At 36.2% G+C, this 18,243-nt stretch overlaps 1 protein-coding gene across 1 annotated transcript; it reads right to left on the minus strand.

The window, feature by feature from the left end:
• Nucleotides 1-997: 997 nt before the first annotated feature.
• Nucleotides 998-17,886, minus strand: LOC117304042 (putative neutral ceramidase C). Its single transcript, XM_033788520.1, has 19 exons — nucleotides 17,703-17,886; nucleotides 13,837-13,989; nucleotides 11,665-11,841; nucleotides 10,960-11,087; nucleotides 10,426-10,503; nucleotides 9,884-10,004; nucleotides 9,557-9,679; nucleotides 9,068-9,154; nucleotides 8,813-8,914; nucleotides 7,994-8,075; nucleotides 6,542-6,669; nucleotides 5,653-5,780; nucleotides 4,710-4,749; nucleotides 4,236-4,331; nucleotides 3,690-3,785; nucleotides 3,216-3,350; nucleotides 2,840-2,899; nucleotides 1,968-2,050; nucleotides 998-1,427 (listed from the first exon to the last, which is right to left on the minus strand). The coding sequence occupies exons 1-19, from the start codon at nucleotides 17,832-17,834 to the stop codon at nucleotides 1,223-1,225; spliced, it is 2,154 nt and encodes a 717-aa protein (XP_033644411.1). The 5' UTR covers nucleotides 17,835-17,886; the 3' UTR covers nucleotides 998-1,222.
• Between the last annotated feature and the right edge of the window lie 357 nt (nucleotides 17,887-18,243).

Raw genomic sequence — 18,243 nt, forward strand, 5'->3', positions numbered from 1 at the left:
TAAGTCTCGACTAGAAAATAAAAAAAGTTAATGTAGACTACTTTTTCGCCATCATCTTTGAGCCCCAAATGCAAACTTATAAGCATCTGTCAACTGTTCAGATTGAATTTTAATCTTTTTCAAGATTTTTAGAAAGTAGAGTTGACATTTTGTTAAACTGTGTTTATTCAGGGTGTACCACTTTAACCATATTAAAGTAAACAACATACTCTGTAATGTGCAGTACTACAATATAATAAAAGACTAAAAGAATAAACTATAAATAATAGTAAACTTGTGGGTAACCATCATTCTATTACGTCATCATTCCACACTTCAGTGACCACATGATTACCGGTCCTACTACTTGCCGTCAACTCGCCGACTTGCCGTCAACTCGCTGTCAACTCATTTTCGTGCCGTCAACTCATTAAATTTACATGAAAAATTTATAAATGGGACACGGAAGTGTTAAGTCTGGGCTAAACTACATTTTTCTCATGGTTTTCGGTAAAAATTCATTCACAAAAACGACTTTGAGTTGATAAAAAAAAAGTACCAATCATTGACATCTTGGGCCAAGACTAATCAATGTGAAAAAGCAAGATGGCGGCCGACGGTTTTGCTGTTTTGAGATAATTTTTTCACAAGAAAAAAACTCAATTTTTATTCCGAAATATGACCTAAAACTTTCGCGAATTCTCTTTGAGCTGATACTTTACAGTTCTATGTTTCTTTTGTGGATTTTAAATGTATATTGGAGGAGTTGACAGCGAGTTGACGGCAAGTAGTAGGACCCCATGATTACAGGGAGGGTGTGTTCCCTCCGTGTTCATGATGACTACATAGAATCTCCATCAAACTTCAACTTCTAGTTTCGTTTAATTTTGAGATTTTTTTATGAACAATTCTCTTTTTTTTTTTGGGGGGGGGGGTTGGCTCTGAAAAGAGTCGGTTTGGTCTTGATGTTTCAAACACTATACGCAGCTCATCTTCATATATAGTTTATTCTTATCCTTTACACCGTGCAAAGCTTCAAACATCACATAATGACTAAAATTGCACGCTTTTGTGCAGTAAAATAAAGACACAGTGTTTCAATCTAAGATTTCTTCTGCGTTTTAAAAGGAAAAAAGCATAGCACTTTTAACAGTGAAACATTTCTGTACTGAGTAAACTCTCCAGGTAGATGCACCCTCTCGCAGAACAAAAAAAACATCCAAAACAAGCACTTAACCTTATTTTATTTAGTTTTTCTGGGCCTTACATAATCTTTACTGACTATTTCAAACCCTTCTGAGGCACCCTTGAATGAGCGAACAGGTGCAAAGAGGCTAGTTTTGTAAAAGCCGTTGTGTACTAAGCGATATAAGCCAAGTTCAGCATCCAGGGGAACCATCCATTGAACTGTTGCATGAGCGTACTCAGATTCTTTCTTCCAGGAGATCCTTGATAATAATAATAATAATAATAATAATAATAATAATAATAATAATAATAATAATAATAATAATAATAATAATAATTTCATTTAGTAAAACACCTTTTTTAGCGATAACAAGTGCTGAAGGAAAAACACTTTATGTTTTAAATCCCTGTGAAGTCCCTATGCGCTGTAAAGGGGAAATCAATGATTTTACAAAGTAAACAGGTACATGTTTTCACCTGGGTTTTGAATTTTTAACAACCTCTGGAAGACTGTTCCATAACTGAACTAATGCATATTGGAACCATCAACTTGGTTTTGATAACTGGGTGCAAAAAGGGGTTTATGTGAAAATTGTACATTTCTAGCTGTTTTTTATACTTCTGAAATAAACATGGGCAATGCCATGGATACACTGATAAGGAAGAACCAACATTTGTAAATCTAAGCAATGTCACATGTTTTGTGGGATTGGTAAAGGTGGTCGGAATTACTAGATCTGTTAGATTTTTTATATTTTTGTTTATTTGAAAGGTGCAGAGAAAAAGAATTTGGAACTTACTGGGTATCCCAGTCTGCATCTGTGGCGAAGTCAATCCAATTATTTCCGTCCCATTTCTCCACAGATAGAAATGCAGTTCCAAGCTATTGAAAAAAATATATCAGTCACATACACTCCATAAAAACAAACCAGGAGACTGGGCACAATTTGTTTGTCTCTGAACCCAATACAATTTGTTTTAGTTGGGAGGTACCTGACCAGTATACAAATATTGAATGCATGTGATAAAACAGAGGTGACATCCGGAATATTACATTTCGCAAGGCAAAGATGAGTGTAATGGAAAAGCCTGACTTTACTGAGTGAGTGTATTCTGCAAACAAAGATATTGACAAAATAGGGACACCGCCAATATAGGGCTAGATAGCTCAGTTGGTAGAGCGCCGGCACGTTAATCCAGAGGTCGTTGGTTCGAATCCCACTCTAGTCAATTCTTTGTTCAACCCCAAAAATATTTTCTTTATATAACTGAAACATAAGTCCTTGTCTATTAAATGACACAATATGTATGAGTTAATATAATATTAGTTGTCACACAATATTAGTTATCACACAAGACAAAAATGTATAACCCTTTAGCATTCTATATTCAACGAGGCGGCTGAAACCCTAAACCATATTCTGTATTTTGAATTCTTTAAGTTCCCACAGTTATTTAAATGGTAAAAAATGAGCAGCCTGTGAACAAAACTAATGCAGGCCTTCAAAAGTGTTCTATAAACTTTAAGATTTTCCAAAGCAAGTGCCCTTTGCAAAATGACAATGGCATTGACCTCTCAAAGATGAAATTTCAGGCATCTCAATATAATTTTCATGTCACCAATGTGGAAATTGAACAATGCAATTGCCCATGATAACATTATTTTTCTTACCGATATTGTAGAACCGCGATTTGGATTTGTAGACCAAAAGAATGCCTCGATCAAAGAACCCTGTAGTTGAAGAAAATATTTGTCATACCTGAGAACTTTCAATTAAAACATATTTGTGACGGTGACTAATCTATTTTCCTATACCCTTATGTTCCAACAACCCCCTGGTGACTTAAATGCTAGTGTTAGGGTTAGGGTTAGGAATAGGAGAATACACCAGGCGTGTCGTAACATAGGGGTAGCCAAACATAGGCGGGTCGTAGTATAGGTGAGTAACCATTTGTGACACTGTGCCAAAATCATGCACCTTTTGGAAATAGCAAAAACAAATTATACCAAAAATCCTGGCATCAATAAGTCAGCAGACAAACATTACCTGTCGATATTTGGGGTCTGGTTTCTTGTTAATACTCCCAAATGTTTTGCCAGGTGGAGCAACATCAGTTTCAAAATCAAGATTCAGAGGAAGATTCTTGATGGTTGGTTCCGGTCCAGACTCTACTTCTATACCCTGAAACAAAAACAAAACAAGAGTCAAAATGGTGGTTTGAAATAATTGTTGAGTACTTGTTCCCCATTTCTTTGAAGAAAAAAAAACCCTTCTAAGTATTGTGGTTTTACAACTACATGTATTTAAATCTCTTTACTTGTAACTACTTTTTGGCCAGAGTACTTAAATTCTGAGTCCAATTACGTTTTCAGTCAAGTATCAAGTACATGATTGTTTTTTTTACAGAGTACTTTGCAAACCAAGCACAAGTGGTAAAAGTACTATCAAAGTAGTACTCAAGTACTCAAGTACTATATACTTAAATACTAAGTACGAGTGCTACAAACCTATTACAAGTACCTGTATCATATAGTCTGCTAACATGGTGTACTGTTGTAAGTAGGCATCAAGGGTGTATTGGCCATACAATGTTGAAGCTCCCTCATACCTTTGTATCTGATAGGTTAGAAAAAGTTTTATAAAAGAGACACTTTAATCATATGGGCGAGTTGTTGATTTTCAGCTCTGTATTGTCAACATGGAAGGGAATTTGAGCATGGATTTATGGCATAAAATGATAACTTTACCCTTTTGCTTTATCAAAAATATTGATGATGATGATTACTAGCGTAACAACGTTGTTCACCAATTTTCAGCATTTCTTTCACTTTATCATAATTACTTCTCTCCACCAAGGAATACAAATAAGAGACTTGGGGAGTATCATGCAATGGACTGGCATCCTGTCCAGGGGGAGTAGAAACATTCTCAGTCGTTTAACGTTCTCGATTCCAATGCCAGCTGGATATAAGCACTGGGCTGATGAGCAATTTCGTCTCCGAACATTCTTTATATTTTTTACTTTGGGCTATAAGGGGTTTGTCATCTTCTGGTCAGCATTCATACCTTGTATTCTTCAATTGTTGTGACGTAGTTGGTGTAGGTGTTAGAAAGACCTGTAATCATAGTAACAGCATCACTAATACCGTTGTCCATAACTTCCTATTGAGAGAGAATAAATTATGAAAATTCAAATCAGTACAATTTCTGCATTTTTGCCTTAAATGTGTCAAGCAAGATACACTGAAACCCAACTGAGAAAACTTTCAAATTGAGAAGGAAAAAAAACTTCCAATAAACACTTTAAGACGCAAAATTCATTTTCAAGATTTAATAATGACAGCAAGTCATCAAACAGATCATGCCCGTGAACCATTAAAAAAGTATTCATATCTATAAAATTTAGTTTATTAAAATTTATTTTACTCTAATTCAGAACGGTGACTAACTTTCACACTTATTATGGTAAAACTTACTAAAATAATTATTTGTAAATACATATGTGATCTAAAGAGAGTATATGACTGTACTTTTATTTACCTGTTTGACCATTTCCATCAACCGTCTTCCTGCCATTGTTCTGTGAAACATAAAATTATAAAAAGATACAACAAAAACTCCACATGTAGAAAATTTAAAACTTGATTTCAAGAATGTAATTTTTTTGTCATGCCAAATAACCGTTTTAAAAATATATTTAAAAACAGTACTAGAAATCATCTGTACATCCAATATGTTTTTGAACAAGCCAAGATCATCGGCGTGTTATGGTAGAGTGATCTATTTTACCGAACTAAAGCTCTGGTGTTGTCAGCAGCCGAGTGTGGGATCAAATCCCGGTCATGAAACGTGTGCCCTTGGGCAAGGCAATTGCTTTGTAAACAGATTGGGAGGTAGGCCATACCTACATCCTTACAGACTGTTAAGAGGGTTGTAACCCTGTTTCACCCCAGGGCCCAATTTTATTGAGCTGCTTAAGCACAAAATTTTGCTTAAGCAAAAAAATCATTGCTTAGTAAAATTAGATTACCTGCTAAGACTCCACTCAATTGTTATGCCAAGTAAACAACAGCTTAAATACCAGTCACAATCAATGTATATGGCATTACATTTGGGCCAGTAACATGTGTAAAACAAGCGAGCTATTTTTGTGCTTAAGCAAATTTTTTGCTTAAGCAGCTCTATGAAATTGGCCCCAGGAGTAAAGGTGGCAGTGCTAGCCCTGATGACTGGGTCGACAGCCCAAATCAGTTAAATAAGAGTAGCCCATGCCTTCAAGTGGCGTTACCTTGTGATGTTAGGAGAAATCTTACTTTTTTTTAAACAAGAGATGAATTCGACAACTACTTTGAAAAGGTATATATTTCCCCATAAGAATAAGAATACTTATAACGAGCCGGTAGCCGTCAGGTCTTGACGCTCATGGCAACTTTCTGGTTATGCCAGCTACAACCTCATTCCCAAGACAATGCGCACTACTCACGTAAACTCTCCGGGAACAGGGATGATAATAAACTGCCCAATTTGAAGAAGCTGGGTAGCAACAATGTCAGGAACCATTGGCGGGGGAGCATATGTGTTGACTAGAAGCTCAAGAGCTGGGGCAATATCCTTTTATAGAAAGAAAGAGGGAAATACAGTAGAAAACATCACACTAAAGCCCGGTTCATACTTCATGCGATTGCGAAGCGAATCTTGACAACACAAATTCGCAACAAACAATTCGCAGCAGTTGAACTCTGCTCTACTCCCTTGTGAATAATCGCTGCGAAAGGAGGGTGTGATGTCAAATTCACGTCAAATTCGCTTCGCATTCGCGTTCGCATGAAGTATGAACCGGGCTTTAGTGAAAATCTGACTAAATACAAATATTTCTAGGTTGTCTCTCAAGGAGATCAGAAGATGAAAAAAGAACAAAATATTGCTCAGCACAACAACATTTTGTTTATAAGAATAGGCTACAAGCCTGTGGTATCCTGCAAATGTTTGCTTAAGCAGATCTATGAAATTCTATGGCAGCGGCAGCATAGGGTCAATCTGTAAGGTCCATAATTTGTATCTTAGTGGTAACGCATTGACTGCTCTAGCATGGCAAAGGTTGTGGATTCGAATCCAACCCAAGTGATATGCATGTTGATTTTTTCTATAGGATTCATCAGGAAACCAAAGTTTACATTGCTATACACACAAAATAATATTCTTAATCCCTGATGCAAACGTATCATCTATTAAACATACTTAAACATAAGTTAGTAATTTGGAAATCTTACACCCTTCTTCCTTTTATTATCTTGAGTTTGAATCTATCACAATCTATCACAACATAACTTTCCAAACCAATTTTCTTTCCTACCTAGCTTTTTAACACTTACTGTTGTGTTGATGTAGTCACCAGCAGGAAGTAGAACAGGTTTGGGTTCTTGGCACCTTTGGGTCTCTTCAAAGTCATTGAAGAGCGATGTTATAAGTGCATCAAAGAATAAAGTGCCTTCCGTCATTCCTAAAAAGCCAAAAGCAAATTTTTATTTCAGAAACTATAATTTGCATCATAGGATCTGTGTCTATTTGGATTCTTGGCACCTTTGGGTCCCTTCATAGTTATTGGAGAGTGATCTTACAAGTGCCTCAAAGAATAAAGTGCCCTCCGTCATTCCTAAAAAGTCTGTATCTTAAAACACTGATTATTAAATAAAGGTCTAATGATTTCTAGAAGAGTGTGTGCATTTTCTACTTTAAAAACCCCACTTCACACTAGCAGTACAAGTCTCTCAGGTTTTGCACCCATAACATACAATATTATACTAAATTAATATTGTTTTTCATCTACAATTCTGTTGTATGAATAGTACATTATAAATGAGTCCTTTGTAGAATCACAATTTTAACAATTACAGAATGTTACTTCACCAACATACATGAATAAACATGAACCGATGACAGTGGGGATGTCTGATTGGCTGTAGTGAATGAGCAATGACTGACAAGTAGCAGCATGATGACTAATGAGTTTTCTTATTAGCTGAACAAATGAGCAATGACTGTATTGTCAGATGGAGCTATCAATGGTGTGGCTCGAAATCATGTGTGAAGATGACACCGTTCCTGGAAAAAAATAAACAATATCATTGTAACATTAACAATGTTGTTGGCAATTAGTTCTTTTGGAAACTATGATTTTTAAATGACATGATTATGTGATTCAAACGACAATACAATATCAAAGGGTGAACATAACTACAGCTTTAAAACAAATGGCCTTTGAGCTCAAGCTTGGTCAAGAGGACTGACAAAAGTTCAAATGGTATTAGGAAACGATTAAAGCAATCTTTTCATCTGCATTGTTACCAGCAGCAATTTTTGCCACCAAAAGATAAAGTACTTCACAACATTAATTTCAACTTTTCAAAACTATAATTTAATTATTACAAAGCAGGGTCCTATTTCAAAGAGCTGAATAATGTTTTGAAGCCAACCACTATATCAGCTTAGTGGAAAACCACTGACTCACATCCCATGGCTGGTACAAGAACATTGTTTCTGCTAAACAGAATTTACACAAATTGTTTGTGCTCCGATTCTTTTTTGTGCTAGGCGAATTGTGCTTCTCCTATGTAAAATTTGTTTGTGCTTAGAAAATTTGTTTTGGGTTACCACAATTTGTTGCCTAGCAAAATATGTTTGTGCTTAGCAATATTTGCTTGTGCTTAGCAAAATTTGTTTCTGGTGAGCAAAATTTCTCTGTGCTTAGCCAAAAAAAATGTTCTGCTTAGCAAAACTGTGTGCTCATAAGCTGTAATGGTCCAGGGTTAACAAGTAGATTTTACCTTGAGTGAATCCTGCAATACCAGGACCATCTGTTGTACCAGCAGCAAAGGAATAACCAAGGGCAGGTGTACAGGTTGTAAACTGGGCAAAGGAAAATACAAATTTGTTTTTAAAGATGTTTTACAGCGTTGGTAGAGTGGACAGAATAGTCGCAAACAGTGGTGTGATCAACCCTATACATGAAATAACTAACCTCTGAAATTTGGGCTTAAAGCCATTGGACACTTTCGGTAAACAGTATTGTCCAAAGGCCCACACTTCGTGTATGACAACTGATATAGTTAATAACAAACCTGTAAAAATTAAGCCTCAATCGGTCATCAGAGTCAGGAGAAAATAACGGGGAAAACCCACCCTTGTTTCCGCACATTTCGCCGTGTCATGACATGTGTTTAAAATAAATCCGTAATTCTTGACAACGAGAATTGATAATTGTTTTAATGTTTTCTTGAAAAGTAAAGCTTCCATGGAATAGTATTTCAAGAGAAGTCTTTCACCGTTACCTTCTGTAAACCCTGTAAGTTATTTGTAAATCTGTGAACTTTTTTTTTTCTGTGCCGAAAGTGTATAATGGCTTTAATATATTGTATAAGTCGGGAGAAAATGGTGAAAAATCATGCACAATTTTCACTTATTAAATTTTTCTAAATTTCACAAAGAAAAAAAAAGGTTCAAGAATAAACTTCATAATCAGTAAGTTTTCAGACTAAAATTCAACAACTAAAGCAATTTTTTTCTCCCTAAAATTGTGCCATGGCCAAGGGATGAAGGGTCACATTTTTTCCGTTTAGGATATTAGTTATATCAAATCTACTTACTGTGTCATTGCCTTTTGTGACGTTAACATTAGACATGTTGACATACTGATGGACAAAAGACACTGGACCACTGAGCTGTGTTCCTGCAGCACTGTACAGTTCCTAAAGGTTCAAAGAAAAACAAATTGTTTCTCTGAAAAAATTCGCATCTCAGGTGGGATTCTGACCTTGACCGTCCACATGATGACCCTCCTTGTGATGAAACAGACTAAAACTATTTTTAAAAATTCAGAATATTTTACATCATTATCCTACCTTTGCTTTTGAGTAAAGTCTTTGGCCAATCATTTTTGTGTTCTCAAACATGTCGTTGCCTGGTCCTTGCCCAATGCAATTAGCAGCCTGTAAAACAAAACAATGGCAAAACAAATTAAACAAAAGAATTCCCGAGCAGTAAAATTCATCTTAATACGTAAACGAGCCCCATGTGACACTATTGTCACATCTTTTGAAAAAAAAAAAAAAAAAATCTTAAAAAAAAAACCAGTCTAACACCCACTAAAACTAAGCCCCACTATGACATCCATGTAACACAGCCACATCTGTCATTGTGACCTCTTCACTTTTGCAGCTCAGACTTAACACAATGCTTAATCTCCACTGTAAATCTGTTCCTAGTGCTTAATCAAATGTTAAACTGTACAAGTATTTTTAAACAAACTCCTGGTCCACTGTTTTTTTATATTTTCTTTGAAAGGGGAAAAGTAAAATCAGAAAAAGTCAAGCAAGACAGAGAGAACTCACCTGTCCGTTACATGTGCTGGTCTCTTCATCACAAAGCTCTCCAGTGTCTATACAGATTGTTCCATTGACATGAGGGGTGGTATCACCATGATTGCTTGTAGGAAAGGCAGCCACAAATGATCCCTAGACAAACATATAGTACAGTTAAATAATATTTTGCAAGGTAGCTCAGTTGGTAGAGCCCTGGCACGTTAATCAAGAGGTCGTTGGTCCAAATCCCACTCTATTAAATTTTTCTTTGTCCAACCCCAAATCATTTAAAATATTTGGTGACAAAGAAACTGCATTTCCTTGTCTAAAGAGTCAAGAAAGTGAGTTTTGATTTACCTGGCCCATCATTGATCCTGGGTTCATTTCTTTTTCAAAGAGGTAAGAGGCATAACCCTTGTTGTCACTGCTGATTAGCTTATTGGTGTTCTCCATGCTGACTGGATGTACTGCAAACCAACTAGAAATGAATACAGTAAAAGTTAGGCGAGGTTTGCCGTAGCACCATGTGTAAATCTCTTTTGAGTAGTGTTGGTTCTGAAAAGAACAGGTAGTTGACAACTCAACAAAAATTGAAAAGCACAGGAACATTCCAGGAAACTTGCTGGAGTTACAATCAGAAAGCCAAGTAAAATGCCTACAAATTTGTCCACAGAACTTGGAGAAAGTACCAGAATCAAAATACTTTATTATACTCAACAGAAATGAGAACTGCAACATTACACAGTAAAGAATTATTATTCAATTGAAAAACACAAGACTACAGGGCTTGTCTGGTTGGGAGTTAACTGGCCCAATAAGCCTCTGGCATGTGAACCAGTGTTTATTTCAAGCCCTTCTTTGATTACAAAGAATTCATTATCCGTTTTAAAAAAACTTACCAAATGACTCCTAATCCCACTCCGTTCGGGTCTTCAAATTTCAGTATCGTCATCTCTTTGTCCACATTGTCACTGTACCTGGATTTCATCAGAATGAAGTAACAGCTGATTAACAAAAATTTATTAAATCGTTGCGGTACCCCCTGCTAACCAGAATTCTGGACCCACTGCTCAAAGATAGGTTTCAAACTGCCTCTAGCTACCAGGCAGTCCCGGTAATCTAGCTGGTAAGACATCCTGCTCCTGAACTGCAAAGGTGTTGGTTTCGAATCCCGCCCAATTTGGAGTAAGGAGTCCCACGAATTAATACAGTTTGGATATTCACCCTAAAACATTTTAATATGAGAAACGATTCATGCATGAATTGTTTCTTAGATTTCTGAGGGTTGGTGTCAATTTATTAATGCTGTGGCCAGAGATGTGGTTGGTACCCGCTGCTCGCTGTTTTCTCAGCAAGTAGACACAGTATTCCACTGAAACCTTCGCACGTGACTTTATTTCTTTCTAAATATTTTTGCGTACAAATCTATTTACCTATCCCGTTCCTCCTTTGGGTTGTTCAGGTAGGCCGTGGGACTTCTGTTGACACTTACACCCGTCAGGTCACCCTTATTGTAGGAGATGTTGCCGTCTTGTAGATTATTGTTGGCATTTTTTATACTCTATGAAAAAGGAGAGAGACACATAAGCTATTAATAAAACACCTGATGGAAAGAAACAAATAGCAGCCTTTTGACAGGCAAGTCAAAATTTGATGTTATCAAGCTCCATAGGGCTTTGTTTTGAAGCAAAACATATTAAAAAAAATTGTTTTGAAAACTTTCCCTTGTAGAGATTTTCAAAGTGTGTCTATAATGTTGTATTATAAAAAAAAATTGGTGACGGATCTTAGTTTATAAGACAAATACAAAATTGTTTTCATTTGCGAAACTTTCCCTTGTAGAGATTATCAAGTGTTTTACGACGTTGTATTTTGGAAAAAATGGTGACTGATCTCAGTTTTAACAAGTATATCATCATTTGTGCTTCATTTTTCATTCATTTTTTTTTAAACAAGTGTCTTATGGCACAGTGCGCCATCTACTGTTTAATCAGGGGAGGCATTTTTTCAAAAAGCGGTCAACTATTTACACTCGCATTTTTACTGTGACATGAATGCACAAAATAGTTCATGGCTTAACGTTTCGACCGTAGTCTTTCTCAAAGGCTAAATAAAACAATATCATATTTTTTACGAACCTGAAAAATGCCCTCAACGATAGCATCAAAACTGGCCCTCTTGAATCCTCCAGCAGTAATGGTATACAGACTGTACTGAATGTAGCCACCAGGTCCTGAATGGGTGTGTGTCCCACTAATTGCAACATTCTTATCATTGTATAGCTCACCATACTCTGCTTGAAGCTTCTTCACTACCTGTCATTATAATCGAATGAAAAAATAATACATGGGTCAATCAGAAAACATTTATATAGCGCCAAAAACAACACAAATTGTTCAAAGGCAGTCAGAAATCAATTACAATACACTTGTTGAAAAAGATAACGTTTATAATGAGCAGTTCCTTAAAAATAATATGAATAGTCCGAGCATCCTTGATGTGATTTGGAAGAGTGTTCCATTCTTTTGGTCCATAGAAGGAGCTTGGCAAGTAATGTTACGTTTTAAAAGTATAAATGTATAGAGGAAGGGTCATAGATTTGTTTGGGTCAACTTCGCAGTATCTTCACTTGAATGAACATTGAATCCATTCATGGTAAGTGAGGTGACAGTAGGTACCAACTACCAACCACATCTCTGGCCGCATCATTTGCAAATGGACAGCAATGCAAGAAACATAAAAATCGATTCAATACACAGTACAAAAACTGTCAAAACAATACTTCAAAGAGAATCCTTCCTCAAAATAATTTTTACTACCAACAGCTATTTCTAACCAAGTAACCTTTTATGGTAATAAATTTTTGAGTTTTTACAAGTCTAATGACCCTACCTTTAACAGGTAACGAAACAATGCCATTCAGCTAATAGAGAAGTTACAGGTTTTTTTTAACTCTGACCAGACATCACTATCCATTTATTTTGATCGTATGATATTTATCATTTAATTTGTAATCAACCAATTTATTTACTTAAAAGGCATCATGGTTACCTTATCAACCTAACCGCAAACAAAAATAAATACAAAAGACAAGACTTTGGCAGATGTTTTGTTCACATTGATAAATAGTAGGTCCTAATAAAACGCAGTTCCTGTTAGTGCTGTATCAAAGCACCAACCTTCATTAAAAGCACATGGGTTCAACAAAATCATAATATATATATATTTTTTTAAATAAATTTAAGGTAAAAGAAGATGTCCAGAAGATGTCAATCAATGACTGATGGCCAACATTAACTCTGCATCAGATGAAGAAAATCTGTTTCATAAAGCCTGTATGCACAAAAAACTAACTTAGCACTACAAGCTTTTGCTTAGCAAAATTAGGTTACCCACCAGAACACCATACAGTTACCATCGCTGTGACTGGTACCCGGTCATTTCTTGCTTAGCCTATAAATTTGCTAAGCAGAATTGTCTGAACTTTGTGCTTATGCTTACCGTAAGCAACTAATTGGTGCTTACGAAAGCAGGAAACTCTGCACTTACCTCAAGGGTTAGCAGGGAATTTTTATTTTTTATTCTAAAGATAAATGCACCCTCCACTTTAGGCACAGCAGGGAAAAAGCTCCTGCCATAGTATACACATATTGACTGGCAACGAGGTAACTAGTATACGTCTATTCCCACGAGGGACTTTGAGTGACAAGAAGAGCGAACTAGTGCCCGCTCTGGTACTATTCCCGCAAAACACGCGCGCGCGATCACTAGCCTATATTATAACACACCTCTTGCTTTTTCTGTATTCTGGTTGGCTGAAACACGGTCACGTGGGATGAACTAATATAGGCTAGTGATCGCGCGCGCGTGTTTTGCGGGAATAGTACCAGAGCGGGCACTAGTCTTTGCAAATAGTGCCTGCGGTAAGAGCGCCCTCTCTTGACTTGAACCGTGAACAAACTACAAAATTCCCTTTTCTTTTCTTATTTGACATTTAAGACCGAGCTGTGTTATAAAACCCATATTGACTGGCATAATTCGGTAACTAGTGTACGTCTATTCCCCCTCGGGCCTGTGAGTGACCAGAAGAGGGGCCTATTTCCCTCGGCCTTCGGCCTCAGGAAATAGGTCGCTCTTCTGGTCACTCAAAGTCCCTCGTGGGAATAGACGTATACTAGTTACCTCGTTGCCAGTCAATATGTGTATATTAGTTCATCCCACGTGACCGTGTTTCAGCCAACCAGAATACAGAAAAAGCAAGAGGTGTGTTATAATGTTAACTATTTCTAACAGCTAAGCAAATCACCTACTTCGCTTTTGATGACGGTAGAAGCCATTCCAAAGTCAGCACTGACAAATACATTGCATACTGTTGTGTCGTTCAGGTTGCAGGTGATGAAAGCTCGGCTAAACAGCCTCAGGTGAATGCCCAAAGTATTCTGGGTGAAGCTTGCATATCCCATCTGAAAAGAACAAAGTTTAAATCGGCTATTAAGACAGATAGTGTTACCACACAGGTATCTTTATGTAAATTAAGGAGCTTTATTCCCAAAACAACAGTGTAAACTGCTTAGTTTTAAAATGTACACACAAGAGCAATTATTTTCCACTTCTTATAATTTATTTGTTATAAACCAGTAAATGTGTGTTGTGATGTCATCCTTAGCTGGGGGCAAAACAAAAAGATTATATAAAAAAAATATATATATATGCACACTCGTTTAAAAACCTTTCTTCAATTTAATTTTAAAGGCAGGTGCACTTTTGGTGATTGCTCCACAATTATATTTCAATGGGGGTAATGAACAATAAAAAACTTGACCCACTATGAAGCAATATAATAGGTAATTTTTTCCTCAAAATTTGAGTCTTAGAAAAGCTTCAGGTATGAAGCCTTGCCCAGGTATCTGAAAGCACTCAAATCTAGGAAACAATGGTGTCATTCTTTATTATTTTCTTGCAAATTCAATGACCAATTGAGCCAAAATTTCCATAGCTTTGTTAATTAAAAATGCACGGGATACACCAAGTGAGAATACTGGTCTTTGACGATAACCAAATTATACCCTTCCTTTAAACCATTCCCCTTTAATCTGTCCTTGGTGACAGAACAAGGTCAGGCCATGTCAGACCAATAAATGCAAACATGATTTTATATATGCATACTATTCTAACAATTATAGGAGGGCCCATTGAGCTAATATTGGCTGCTTGAGAAGTTAATAATTTGTAGCATTTACGACACTACCACGCCAGTCATAAATCTATTTTAAACCCGTTTAAAGACACTGGACACCTTTGCTTTGGTAATTGTCAAAGACCAGTTTTCTCACTTGGTGTGTCCCAACATATGAACAAAATAACAAACTTGTGAAAATTTGAACTCATTTGTCATCGAAGTTGCAAGATAAAAATGGAAGAAAAACGCCCTTTTCAGACGAAGAAGTGTGCTTTTAGATGCTTGATTTCAAGACATGAGAGTAATTTATAATTTACACACACAAATTTACAGATTGTTATGCTTTTATGTTTAAAAAAAAAGGGGCATTTATGAATGGGAAAAAAAGACATGGTTTTTTGTTCTCAGGCGTCATTTAAAACCCTGCAGGCTTGGTCCTTTATCGCACATCCACGACCCTGTCGGTTTAAAAGGATTGCTTAAGAACTGATCTGGTCCTACTCTTTTGTTCCCTTCTGAATATGTTTACTGAAAGATTGTTTGAATGACAGTCAAAAAATCTTCAGGCTTTATTCTGCTTGATATTTTTCCATTTCTTAGAATCTGAAGTGTGCAGTTCAAATCTAGTTCTTAGGTTAATTTGTTACGAGCACTCCCTCCACCAAGGGTCTCCTTTATTGAATCAACAAATCAAGCGCAATATATCAATAAAAGTTGGTCATTGTGTCTCGCAGGAACTGTTTGTGTTGCAAAGTCTGCTGATGACTGTGTCTCTCCCTAGCAACATGGCGTGATGTGAGGAAACATACCTCAATGCTCGTTTCATTGTGGCGCACCTGCTTTTATGTCAAATGATTGGTTTTCACTCGAAGTCTCAGGTGTAGAGACTGCGCTTGAGAATTTGCGACTACTTTTCAGTTCTTGATCTTGTCAAGTTTATATTGATGCATTTCAAATAAATATGCCTACAGTTCTTGATCTTGTCAAGTTTATATTGATGCATTTCAAATAATTATGCCTATACTGGACAAATCATTCGAGTTAACGATTATGCTAGACAGATTTGTAATATCACTGCTTCTAAATATCTAATTCATTGACTATTTTATATATTTACAAACCTGTCTCAGGGGTAGGAACACAATTTATGCTTGGATTTTAGCTACAAAAATGCATGTCGGCCAACATGATACTGTTGCGTTTTGCTTTGATAATTACCAATAGAGTCCGCCTCATTGAATAGAACATTCCATCTTTCAACTCATGAACATATTCGCACCATTGCCCATCATGCACTCATAAACATTCATTATTTGTATATTACCTCATTGGGGAAAGGTGGGGGGAAGGGTGGGGGCAAGGGTGCAGAGAATGGGAGGTGCTCCGTGGTGACACCACTCGAAACTGTGCATCTAAATATAGCATTATATTCCAACTAGGGCCAACTGTTTGAAATTAAGATTACCCTGATCTGATTTATAATACCACCGCATCAGTTGATTAAATTTCAGTCCCTGCTTACAAAACTATAAACAGGTTTCAAAGTTTGTATTCACTACAATCTAAAATAGTTGTGCTAGCTTTAATATTATTAGTGCACAATCTTAGTATGTCTGACGTTTAATTTTATGACTTGCAATATTTAACAAAGACTTCTGCAAGCAAGTTTAGTGCCTTAAATGAGTTGGTTATGGCAAAGATCGTGAAGATTAAGTAAGAAAACAAACAGATTAGTAAATTTATATCAAAAGATTAGAGACCCTGGAATCATGGTGTCATTTACAACAATACTAAAGAAGTGTGTTCATTCTAATTGGAGACCAAGGGCAAAACAAAAATGGGAAAACAAAAGACTCCACAGCGGAATTCTACAGACTTGGGTGCGGCAAATGGATTTTGTACAAATTATTTGAGAAGCTGTTAAGAGCAGGGACAAAGAAAAGAACAAAAGAATAATCCACAAAAGGATGCATTTTTTTGAGAAAGGGTGTATGAAGTATTTGTTAGTTTTACTTTATGATGTAAATTATTTCACAAACACACACAAACTGTAATTTGCGACAAATGGATTTTGTACAAATTATTTGAGAAGCTGTTAAGAGCAGGGACAAAGAAAAGAACAAAAGAATAATCCACAAAAGGATGCATTTTTTTGAGAAAGGGTGTATGAAGTATTTGTTAGTTTTACTTTATGATGTAAATTATTTCACAAACACACACAAACTTGAATAGATAAATAAGTGGTTAAAACTTGTTTCTGACAAGCTGCAAACATACAAATGTTTGAAAATCAACCTTCTGAATTTAACTCAATTACCAGTATAGTCTCACTGGTGTATCCCAACATCATAAAAATAAAAAATCTGTGAAAATTTTGACTAAATTGGTCTTTATTTACCATTCTAATACCAGCCAACAGCATGTTATTGTTATGGATCATTTCCGAATAAGCCAAGATGTATTAGTTGTAATAGTACAATGTAATACATTTTGTATACAATTATGTATACAAAATGTATCAACATAGGGGTCAGCGAACTATTTTTTAGAGTTATTATTGAAAGAAAATCCCTGCCCAAATGATCCCCTTACAAAGGGGAAGGGGGAATACAATAGCAATTATTAAGATTAAACCTGTTGCAAAAGATTGAAGTAAATAAATAACAATTTACTCATCAAAAACAAACTGTTTTTTATAAATTTCAAACAAAATGTGGCTAATAAAATTATAATTCACTAAATTTATACTCGTTTTTACCAGTGGGAACCAGTTTCAAACTTGAAATTAATGACTCCATTGTCAAAAAAAGTTCATGTTTGGGGATACTTGACAAAGGCAAACACGTACAACAATGATAAGAGTCGAATAAATTGACATAAGCAGACGGTCACCAACGTGACAATTCATGAATTGTACAGACCACCAACTTGTTCCAAAAAAGGTAATATACAAAAATTAAAAATAATTCGAAACAATGTCAAATCAAAATTTCTTACCATATTCACATCGAATGCAGGACCAGTAATGTCTGATATACCAACCCCAACTTTGTAGCTTGGTTCTGCCGCAAATACCACTGCTAAAAGCAGTGAAAATGTTATAGAAACCCTCATTTTACTGGTTGACATGGTGGCAAAACGGGGTGGTTTGACAAGCTTTCATTGAACGAGTGGTAAACAAAACAACTGCCACACCGCGGCACTGCACAGCACACGCACACACCATACAACACATGTGGGAAGTTTGTTCACCCGTAAAATAAAGTCAGTGGTATTTTCTGTTTGGTCTATAGGTGGCGCTCTGCTGTCGCGTCCGTCGAAATTGGTTCTGAAAGCTCTTTCCATTTTCTGCTAGTTGGAAGTTTGCGTTGTACACGGTGTATGAGGAAATGAAAAATCAAATAATAGCAGAAAATCACAATTTTGCAAAGGAACTTTTAAAACACATGAGTTCTGTTTTAACCCGACAAGATTTTTGAAAATAACTTTTTAACATTAATTTTGGTTTTTACCCATACACCGATGTGTGTTAGCACTG

The sequence above is a fragment of the Asterias rubens genome, chromosome 20, assembly GCF_902459465.1.
Source record: "Asterias rubens chromosome 20, eAstRub1.3, whole genome shotgun sequence".
Lineage (NCBI taxonomy): Eukaryota > Metazoa > Echinodermata > Asteroidea > Forcipulatida > Asteriidae > Asterias > Asterias rubens.

Coding starts and splice junctions, on each gene's coding strand:
- LOC117304042 (XM_033788520.1), bottom strand. CDS start 17,834: ATGTCAACCAGTAAAATGAGGGTTTCTATAACATTTTCACTGCTTTTA. Junction 3,351..3,689: donor TAGCAGACTATATGATACAG/GTACTTGTAATA, acceptor TTTTTGTTTCAG/GGTATAGAAGTAGAGTCTGG. Junction 2,900..3,215: donor CAGACCCCAAATATCGACAG/GTAATGTTTGTC, acceptor CTTCAACTACAG/GGTTCTTTGATCGAGGCATT.